Raw genomic sequence first — 11,045 nt, forward strand, 5'->3', positions numbered from 1 at the left:
TTTTTCGAGACAGGGTTTCTCTGTGGCTTTGGAGCCTGTCCTGGAACTAGCTCTGTAGACCAGGCTGGTCTCGAACTCACAGAGATCCACCTGCCTTTGCCTCCCGAGTGCTGGGATTAAAGGCGTGCACCACCATCGCCTGGCGGCATTATTTATTGAACCAGAGGAATTACTATGTACTCACCGTACGAAATGGTCTGTACACATTTAACGTACATGTGTTGATATAGTTTCTTTTACACTGCCCCTTGCACTCTCTCTTGTTCTTATTCATATCATAAAGTTTTGATTTTCTTGTTTATTTTGCCTTGAATAAAATTTTATTAACTGGAAGAAAATACTAGTCCTTGTGGTAAGATGCATATAGAATTCTCACAACTAATGTTTCATAAAAACTCTTTTGATTTTGTGGTAATTTTAGACTTCTGTGGACAGAGTACAAAGAACGCCCACATACACTCCAGCCATCGTCCCTTCATGTTGACACCTCAGTGTGTTCTTCCTTACGCCTGCTCAGTCTGTACCTAAGCTTCCTCACTCTGCATTAAGGAAGGGCAGGGTTTGAACTCGCCTTTTGACGTGCTCTGCTTTCTTCTGCCTGCCCAGGTTACTACAACAACAGCACAAAAGTGGCCGTAAAGACCCTCAAGCCGGGAACCATGTCTGTGCAGGCCTTCCTGGAAGAGGCCAACCTCATGAAGACCTTACAGCACGACAAGCTGGTGCGGCTCTACGCCGTGGTCACCAAGGAGGAGCCCATCTATATCATCACCGAGTTCATGGCCAAGGGTGAGTAGCCTTCGGAGTCCATACCCCTATAGGAGGCAGGCCCCAAAGCTAAGTGTTCAAGCGTCCAGAGAACATTCCGTCTTAATGTGAAGTGTACTTAATACTGAAAGTCAGAAAGTAATAGAAAGGTCATTTTCATAAGCATTGGCAGAGGACAGTATGTTTCTTATTTACTTAATAATTCTAAAACTGCTTCTCTTTTCTACTTAGCATTATTTAAATTTCTGCGTGTTATTTAAAAATGTTATGGTTAAGCATCCACAGGGTCTGTAGTTGTGGCTCACATGGAGAGCTTGGATAGAGCACGGATTTAGTTAATGTTTTTAACTCCCCATGCTGTGGAAGCCCTAAAGAGGTTCTAGGCTCTCTTTCTCTGTTAACCCTCTTCAGGATGGCTTTCACTCATCCGTCTTTTGTTTACCTTCATTCTGATAGAAATAAACTCCTCCCCTCTTTTCCTTAAATCTTTGGAAGAATGAATGAAGGAAACAGATCAACATGAGCAACAATCCTAAATCAACACTTGCTCATGTGTCATGGGAGAGAGTAGAGTTTGCTGTCAGAGCTGGTATGTGAGTGATTGCTTTCAGTGCTGGCGATCACACCTAGGTCCTCACTCGCGGTTGACAAGTACTCTTACTTAGCATTGAGCTAATAGACAGGACGTCCTATTAGCCAATAGGTTAGAAGTATGCCTACTACATTTTCTAAAACTTCCTATCTGTTAATGATTGCTCTTCAGAATAGCATTTACTCAAAAGCATTCCTCAGAAGAGGACATGTTCAGTTTTGTGCTTTGCTTTTGTGTCCCAGCCTCATGGGTATTGTTAAAAATATAAATAAAACTATATGGCTTTGGTTGCTGTAACTCAGAAACCATATTCAAGGCTAGGTGCTTCATGAGGTCAGAAATACTACTGAATTAACTAATGCTATTTGAACTGTAAATACAGGTGTGGAGTGTAACAGTAGCTAACACTTACTGGGCACTCAGCTTCTACCACTGTTCCAGTGCTTTCTGTGTCGAAGAACTGAGTGTCAGTCTGGGATTCCGTGTCGTGGGTGATGTGGGGCAGTGTTTCCTATCTGCCAAGCCCCACACTATCTGCTTTATATCCTCTTGCTTACACCCCCTCACAAGAACTCCTACAGAGCTACAGTGCCCACTTTGCAAAGGCCTGGCATTAAGGGAGTACACCAAGGCTACCCGTGAGCCTGGTGCTGGGAGTTCTCAGGGAAAGGAGGTCTCACAGATATGAAACCCAAGGAAGTAGGAGAGGCTGCTGCCAGCACTGGACTTAGGAAGCTAATGTGTCCCTCACACATCAGCTCTCCCAGAGCCTCAGGCTCTCCTTCCTATGTTGGAACAGAACAGAGAAAGCATAGCCTGATGCCTGCAAGGGACAGGCCATCCATGAGGACAGGACATACTTCTTGTCTTTCTGTCCCGGACAAGCTGATCAGGCAGTGATGTTGATGCACTGGCAAGAACTCTACCCAGAGCCTTAAACACTCTGGGCAAACACTCTGCCCGAGATCCCACAAGCCCTTGGATGGTATTTCTCTACTCATGTGTTTGAGTTGCATTGACCTGTCTGTCATTCCTCTGTCTGCAGGCAGCTTGCTGGATTTCCTCAAGAGTGACGAAGGTGGCAAGGTGCTGCTCCCAAAGCTCATTGACTTTTCAGCACAGGTAAAGTATTAGCAAGCCCAGTGTGTGTGTGTGTGTGTGTGTGTGTGTGTGTGTGTGTGTGTGTGTGTCCAGTCGGTGTTCTTGGGGAAGACACTGGGGTGCCTGCCTACTCGTCCTGATCTCACTCCCTGTTATCTCACTACGAGTCTGAGATAAATTCGTTTGTAATGTTTTGAATACTAACCTAAGAGTTGACTATTTATTTTGGAGTTACAAACTTCCTGAAGTGTGTTTATAAGCAAAGCGAATTACCCCAAAACCAAGCAACATGCCTGGTGCAGTTCCTTGGATTGGTTAGTCATGTCTGGCACTTTCCTTGTTTTGCCTTCCTTGGATCAGTTAGTCGTGTCTGGCACTTTGCTTACTTTGCTCTTCAGTATTGGCCATTGGAGACTCAGGCTGGAAAGGCTACATGTGGTGTGGTCCACAGTATGGAGTGGGGAGATGGTCCAATGACAGATGCTTAAGAGCTGTAGGAAGGAGCTGAGAACACCTTAAGAAGGACAGTCCCTGTTGCTCTAGTGACGGTCCGAGAGGACCTGGGCTCATCGCCTAAGGAGGAAATGGGAATGTGATCTGCACCATCAGCCTCTGATAGAACAGTGACAGCCATGGTGGAAAAGCGGTGAGGGAAAGGAGCCAGGAGCCCTGCCTTTTTAGCCGTCCTTACACCCCCATCCTGGCCCTGGCTCCGGGGTGCCCCTGCAAGGCTCCATGCACTCACGATCATAGTATGAAGCCTACCACCCTGCAGTAAAAGCAGCGTGGCTGGGTGCAGCTGTGGACCCCACAAAGCTAGCAGAACAGGAAGCAGAGAAAGCAGAAGTCTGATAAGTGTGTATCACACGAAACACAGATAAAGAGGCCTCTGCTCTAGTGCATGTGGGCTTTCCAACTAGGCCAGAGATTAGAGGAGCTCACATGGGGCAGGGCTACGGAAAGATGGCACACATGGCCCGAGGGCTACACAGGCTTGCTCTTCAACCCGCCTGAGGCTCAGTCTGCGCTCATAGCTCTTTGGGTCAGACACTACACATGGCAGGTATATGCCGGATCCAAAGGCTGTCTTTCCCTTTTTGCATAGGCATCCTTGTTTGATTTTGTACATCTTGTTTGGTAAAACATTATCTTGCTGTAGTGGAAATTTCTGAGGTCAAGTCTGGGCGCCTGAGGCTACCACAGAGGGTAACTTTTTTCTGCCTTATAAATAAGACTTTGAGCTTGCAGACATGATGTCCACAGAACCTGCTCTCACTGTGGCTGTGCAGCTAGGTACCAGGCAGGTTTAGGCGACTTCACTGGAACTAGCCTGAGTCCCCTTGGTGACTGGAAAGGCTGGAAGCAATCAAGATGCCACCACTGTTCTATCCAGCTTGTGTTGGATGAGCTCTTATCTCTGTGTCCCAGAGAATCCTTCTGGTGAATGATCAAACTGCTGGATCTTCAGGGCAAATGTGAAAGCTGTTGTCAATGAGACTGTCACGTCAGCCGCAGCCAGGGATATCTTAAGAATGCAGGCTTAGCACAGATTCCTCCCCTCCTCCCTTTCATCCGCCCTTCTCCCTTCCATCCTCCTTTTCCCCCTTCCTTCCTTCCTTCCTTCCTTCCTTCCTTCCTTCCTTCCTTCCTTCCTTCCTTCCTTCCTTCCATCTTTCCATCCTCCCTCCCTTCTTCCCTGCCATCCTTCCTTTCTCCCTTCCATCCTTCCTTTCATCTTCCCTCCCTCCTTCTTTCCCTCTCTCCCTTCATTCCTTCATAGATTGAACCCTGGGCCCTGTACATACGATGCTTGTATCTGTCACTCAGCTACACCCCCAGACAAATGTGTTTACGTTGTAACTGAGCCCTAGCTCCTTTTGAGTTCATATTTGTTCGAGACACATCTCACCCAACCCTCGGGCTGCAGCTGTGAGAGCATCTGTCGTCCCTCCTGCCTTTATTATTCAGTCGATTTGCACGTGACTTTCCCGGCTGTAGCGGAGGTGGTGGGCTCACCCCTGACAACAGTCTGAAGTCACACCCCTCACACACTGACCTCTGCACTCCTCCCGCTACCCCTGCGATGCTCTTGGTTCTATGTGTGGTGGCATTGCCCACGGTGCTGCCTCCTCTTTCCTGGAAAGTCGTTTCTCACCTGCCACTAACTTGGTCCGTTCTCTGTGGTGAATCACATGAGACACTGACTATTTAATAAAACCGATCCTAGCTAACAGCTGGTGGGCAGATCCTCAGATAATCCACCCCCACACCCCCTATCTTTTCCTCAGCTTATTTCTTGGGGTAAAAATTAGATGAGTCCACTTAGTATTTGAGCTCTAACCTGATGAGTTAGTGGGATGTACACTACGTTGATGGCTACTGTCCCATTATCATTGTCATATATGGTCATGAATGGAGAACATGACTGGTTGCCATGGATACCATGACAGTCAACAGTAGAGATTGGTTGGCTATTGGGACTGGAGATGGGTCTGCTAGCAATCATAGCCTCAGAAGAGCAAGGAAAAGTGTAAGGGGCAGAGTCGGGACTTCCCCACAACCTACTTCCTCTCTACCTTCTCCCCTCCTTCCCTGGGTGTCCAGTTGAGACAGGAAACCCCTGGTGCACATGGCCACCTCCCAGTTCATGTGAGAGCTGATTTCATCACTTTCTATCTCCGGAAAGCTCTGAAAAGTCTCATGGGACCCAGATGTAACCCGTGCTCCTCAGCCATCCCCTCAGCCCATGTACTGCTCACTGGGTGGAGATGAAGAAACTCTGACAAGAGATCAGTGCCTCACAGCTTCTCTCCTCGTACTTACTGGAGCAGTTCTGTGCTCTGCTTTGATCAGAGGAGAGTGGCATTTCTAAGCAGAATGCCTTTTCATCAGGTATTCTGATTACACCCAGGCTGTAGAAGAAGCATGCTTGGCGGGAGAAGAGTTTGAAACTAGTCAGCAACATCCTGGGGCAGAATCAGAGGTGGAACCACAGGCTCTGAAAACTGGGAAAAAAACTAAGTGCAGAATTCAGAAGGACCATACAGTGATTGGATAAATCACGTTATCTTTCCAGCCCAGGGAAATAAAGCATTTATTGTTACTTGGCAGCAACATCTCTGAGGGGCCAACTTTACCTGAAATGAAATAATAAATTATCTCAGAGCAAAGCTGCAAAAGCCAGTTCGTCATGATCATGTGATCATGGCAGCAATTAATGTTTGTTTTAGCATCTTCTAGTTGATGAAGCACATCCCTTACCCAATGAGAGCCCAACAACTTTGATGGTTTATATTGCTATTTATATGTTTCACAAATGCGTGAGAAAATATGAACTTTCAGGTAGAATTGCTTGGACTGAGTCCTGGTCTGTCTTCTGACTACAGACAGTTGGCTTTTTCATCTGTATTGCATTGTCATTTGGTGACCAGTGTTCATCCTGTCACAACTTTGTGCCCAGCCTACCACAATGGACATTTTACATCCTTGGCAGATCTTTGCCTTGCTGATGAGTTAAGGATTTCTTTAACTCCTTTCATCTTTCCATTCGTCTTTATGGACAGCATACATCTTTCTTTCTTCTGAGTCTGGACCTGAACTCCTGATCCTCTTGCCTCTGCCTCCCTCATGCTAAGATTACATATATGCACCACCACCCCTGACTAAATGTTTGCATCGTGTAGCAATTACCCTCAAGATGTATTCCTCCATTGGTATTAAATTGGAAGTTACAACTTAAGTTGAAATTATTAAACTGAAGAAAGGACTACATCTAAGTATTTATCAGCCTCTTTCAATACCTAGGAGACTGACCAGTCCTTTTGTGATAAATAAGCCAAAAGGGCCAGGATGGAAATGTCCTCAGGAAGCATCTAAATAATTGACAGTATGACAGATGCAGTATGATATCATGTTATCTCTTTGCTGTCTGCGGGAGAAACCGAAGAGAAGCAGCCCTTTCCTTTCCCAGCTTGTGACTGCTAGCCAGCCTTTTCCCTTCACCACCACCGTGGCTTCCATAGTAGCCTAAGAGAGCAGTGGTTCTCAACCTGTGGGCCCTTTGGGGTGAGTGGCCCTTTCACGGGGGTCGCCTAAGATCATTAGAAAACAAAGGTGTTTATATAACTCTTCCTAACAGTAGCAAAGTCACAGTTAGGAAGTAGCAAGAAAATATTTGTGGTTGGAATCACCACAATGCGATGAATTGTCGAAGGTCACAGCATTAGGAAGGTTAAGAACCTGTAATAAAGGAACTAACTACTTTATGTTCAAAGCATTATTTCACATCTAAAAATATCCGGCACTGGGGATTGAACCCCAGACCAGTGCATGCAAGGCACGCGTTGTACCAAGGTACGCAGCAGCCAGCAATTCAGTACTAGTGTCTGGAGCCTGATTGCCACCCTCCTCAGTTTATTTCAACAGAGCAAGAGGCACTGGCACATAGGATCCAGCTCGGTGGCAAGTAGAAGCCTCCAACAACTTGGCTTCTGCATCTTCTAGAAAGCCACGTTCACTTTCCTGGGAATCCTCACGGGTGCCTCTCTATTGCGACCTTTCCTGGGAATTCTCACGGGTGCCTCTCTATTGCAACCTTTCCTGGGAATCCTCACGGGTGCCTCTCTATTGCGACCTTTTCTGGGGATGCTCATGGGTGCCTCTCTATTGCAACCTTTCCTGGGGATGCTCATGGGTGCCTCTCTTTTGCGACCTTTCCTGGGGATACTCACAGGTGCCTCTCTTTTGCGACCTTTCCTGGGGATGCTCACGGGTGCCTCTCTATTGCGACCTTTCCTGGGAATTCTCACGAGTGCCTCTCTATTGCAACCTTTCCTGGGGATACTCACGGGTGCCTCTCTATTGCGACCTTTGCACTTTCGGGGTCCTCTTGATAGCACAAGAGTGGGAAAGACCAGCAATGAAGTGGGAATTGAAAAGAATATTGTGATCTGAGATGTTGCTGTAGATAAAGGAGCCAGGTAGATCAGGACAAGATGCTCGGTGTGCATCATTAGGGAGTGGTTGCCTGGAAACCATGACTTCCCCATGCACAGTGGCCTACACAACTGGTGCTTGCATCATCCTGTGAAACAGAGGAAACACTGCTACATTTTTTAAACAGCACTATACGTAGCAATAGTGATCCAGAATACATTGGCCTAAGAGCCGGGAAACATGCTTCTCTGAAAACTGTCACTCCCTGCAAGGCGACACGCCCAAGTTAGGTGTCCCACGGCCTCAGCCTTAACATTCCATGACGCAGAAAAGCCTTTTGTGCTGAGACTGCATGAATTGTGCCTCTGTTATAATGAATGATTTTGATGTTCTAAACAAAGGGACATAAATATATGGCATTATTTTAGTAACCATATTCAGACACGGCAATGTTCTCTATTCAAAATTTAAAACAGTTTAATTGATAAAAATAGTCATACATATTTATAATGTGCAGTGTGATTATTTTTGCCTGTTATGATTGAGACAGAGTCTTGCTAGGTAGCCCCGTTGACCTCCAACTCACCGTCCTTCTGCCTCTGCCTTGAAAGTCCTGGCATTATAGGGCATGTGCTGCTGCTGTCCCCAGTTCAATGTGACTTTACAAAATGGATACATTTTGATCCTGTGTACATGTTTGTGCACATGCATCGGTGTGCAGATCAGAGGACCATCTGCAGGAGTCCCTTCCCTCCTTCCATCAGTGGGGGCCCGCCAGCAAACTCAAATCATCAAGGCTGGCACCCTTACGGGCTCCGGGCTCGGTCATCTCTGGGAACATTCAGTGTGTGTCGAGAGGCACAGTAAGTTACTGGTAACTGTTGCCACCCTCCTGGACTTTAGAACACTAGAATTCATCCCATACATTTGACTATCGTTTAACCCCATTTCTCTTTATCCGTTTTGAATAATGAGTTTCATTCAAAACTCGTTTTAAGCCTGGGGCAGCCCTGGGAGTCATGAAAACTTACGAAATGGACAACTGAAACTGTGGCCAGTGTCGGAATTGCAAAACTAGATAATATGCAGTCTTCTTCCAGGAAAACAAATAGAAAAACACTTAACTGCCAGTTAAAAATAGCATGAAACAGGAACTTCGGGGTTTTTTTTGGGGGGGGGGAGTGGGGAGTAACATGTTAGGCAGAGGGAGTGTGGTTTCAGGCTGCAGACAAGGCAGAGGAGTCCGGCTGGAGGAGCCTCCCTCTTCAGCCTTAGCTGGCCTCCAACTTTCCTGCATCCAGCTGCTGTCTGCTGTCGTTAAGGTGTGTGCTCTCACGGATACCCTGCCTAGAAAGCTTCCCAGCACCAGTGAGAACCTGTGAGTCAGATCAGCCTCCAGCCCTGATACCGTTCTGTCCGGGGGTGACAGTTTCTAGCTTGTGTTACTGTAAGTCACACACCAGCTTCCCCTTTGGGAATTTGTCATGGTGTCCTGCCAGGCTAGACTTAAATGGGGTGGACTAGGGTCATTACCAGATGTTACACTCACTACACTTTGAAAGAAGCTGCATTGTCCACCCTGGGAAAGCCTTTTTTAGGTTCTACCTGTGTTCTCTTTACCTTCTCCAGATGGCTCCATCTCTTCTCTCTTTCACCCACAGCATGCAGGGAGCACAACATGCAGGGAGCACGGCGTGCAGGGAGCACCGCCTGGCACCTTCCTGGGGATAGGATGAGCAAGGCACATTCCTGTCTCCCAGGAGAAAATGGCTAAGGGAGGCAGATGAGTAACGGATGAGGATGATTTCAGCACCAGGAGGGTTCCCAGAGCTTTCTGATTAAGCACCTTATGTTGCTTTTAGAGCACTATGGATGGAAAGGCCAAACAGTCAGGAGGGCTAGCTGTGGGGAGGCTGGAGCCCAGGGGGCACAGGCAGGCTGTCTGGGGGAGGCTGGAGCCCCAGGGTCAGGAGGGCTGGCTGTGGGGACCGAGAATTACCCCTTGGCTTTGGAAAAGCGGTAGACTGTGAAAGTGAGCTTTGGCAGCAGGAAGTTAGTGCCTAGGAAAGAAAGCAAGAGGCTTGCGAGGGGAGCTTGAGGTGAAAGGAGAAAGGCAATCGAGCAGGATAGAAGTAGGCTTTAAGGAACCTGGAAGTCTCAAGCAGAGTCCAAGAGAAGGAGCCATGAACTGCTTGAAGATGACGCTAGGTAAACCCATATTAGAGCATGAGCCAGCATGCTAAATCAAAGCTCTCACCGGGACAGCAGGACTTAGCAGTTTTGCTCTTTTAGCTAATATTTTGCCATTTAGGGATTGATAGAGTTTGCAGTCGCTGTAATATCCATGCATATTCTCCACACCGTACATAACCAGTAGTGAACCGCTCTCCTCTCACTAAGATTATAATTGATTGTTGCTGTTTTGTTTTGCCTGGAGACAGGAGCTGATACAGAGGCCATGGTGGGGTGCTGCTTACTGGCTTGCTCCCCATGGCTTGCTCAGCCTCCTTTCTTAAAGAGCCCAGGACAGCCAGCCCAGGGATGGCACCACCCACAGTGGGCTGGGCCCTCCCCCATTAATCACTAATTTCAAAATTGTTCCACAGGCTTGCCCACAGGCTAATCTGATGAGGACACTTTTTAAGTTCAGGTTATCTCTTTGTTTTTTGTTGTTTTTTTTTAAAATATTTATTTATTATGTCTACAATATTCTGTTTGCATGTATGCTTGCAGGCCAGAAGAGGGCGCCAGACCTCATTACAGATGGTTGTGAGCCACCATGTGGTTGCTGGGAATTGAACTCAGGACCTTTGGAAGAGCAGGCAATGCTCTTAACCACTGAGTCATCTCTCCAGCCCCAGGTTATCTCTTTGTAAATGACTCTGGCCTGTGTTAAGTTGACCTAAAAACTGGCTTGAGCCCATGAATTGCTGGCTCCCAGCTCTTTTTTTCTCCTGTCTCCTCAACTTCCTTCTTCCCAAGTTTCACTGAGCAGGCAGGCCAACTCCAGGTTTCTCCTTTCTTCCCCCTCTCCTCCACTTTCTCTCTTCTTACTTCTCTCTCTCCTCTTTTATTCTTGGATTTTAAAGATGGTGGTAGAATAGGAGCTCCAAGATGGCGTGGTTTGTAAAGCACTTGCCACGTAAGTGAAAAGACTTGAGTTCGCATCCCCTAAGCCCAGATAAAACTGGGGTGGAATCGAAAAGTCCTTGGACCTTTAGCAGTCATGCAGAAATCAGGAAGACCAGGTCTCTAGGAAAGTGGAAGGCAATGATTGACACCTGAGCTTGTGCCCTCTGCCCTCTGCATATGTTCATGCCTGCCCCCATACACAACACGCACGCACAAATGTGCCTTAAGTCCACTCACGTTGTTGCAAAACCTAAAGCACTTCCAGAAGCTTCCTTCTTGCTCAGCCAAAACAAAGCACTAACCATCGTAGCTCACCGCTGCCCCTCCGAGAACCCCACCATCGCTGCTCACCTCACCGTTGTCCCTCCATGACCCCCACCATCGTAGCTTACCGTTGCCCCTCCATGACTTCCCACCATCACTGCTCACCCTTGCCATTCATGACCCCAGACAATTGCTGCTCACCATTGTCCCTCCGTGACCCCCACCATTGCTGCTCACCATTGTCCCTCCGTGA

General features: G+C 47.4%; 1 protein-coding gene across 2 annotated transcripts in view; it reads left to right on the forward strand.

Moving 5' to 3' along the window:
* The window catches only part of Lyn (LYN proto-oncogene, Src family tyrosine kinase), a 108,982-nt gene that overhangs the window by 74,232 nt on the left and 23,705 nt on the right, over window positions 1–11,045 (forward strand). For both annotated transcript variants that reach the window (XM_026786829.1, XM_013351939.2), the window contains exons 9-10: window positions 607–789; window positions 2,406–2,482. In XM_026786829.1, coding sequence (XP_026642630.1) covers window positions 607–789; window positions 2,406–2,482 — 260 coding nt within the window. The remainder of the gene's footprint in view (window positions 1–606; window positions 790–2,405; window positions 2,483–11,045) is intronic.

This window comes from Microtus ochrogaster, linkage group LG5 (assembly GCF_000317375.1).
Source record: "Microtus ochrogaster isolate Prairie Vole_2 linkage group LG5, MicOch1.0, whole genome shotgun sequence".
In the NCBI taxonomy this organism is placed as follows: domain Eukaryota; kingdom Metazoa; phylum Chordata; class Mammalia; order Rodentia; family Cricetidae; genus Microtus; species Microtus ochrogaster.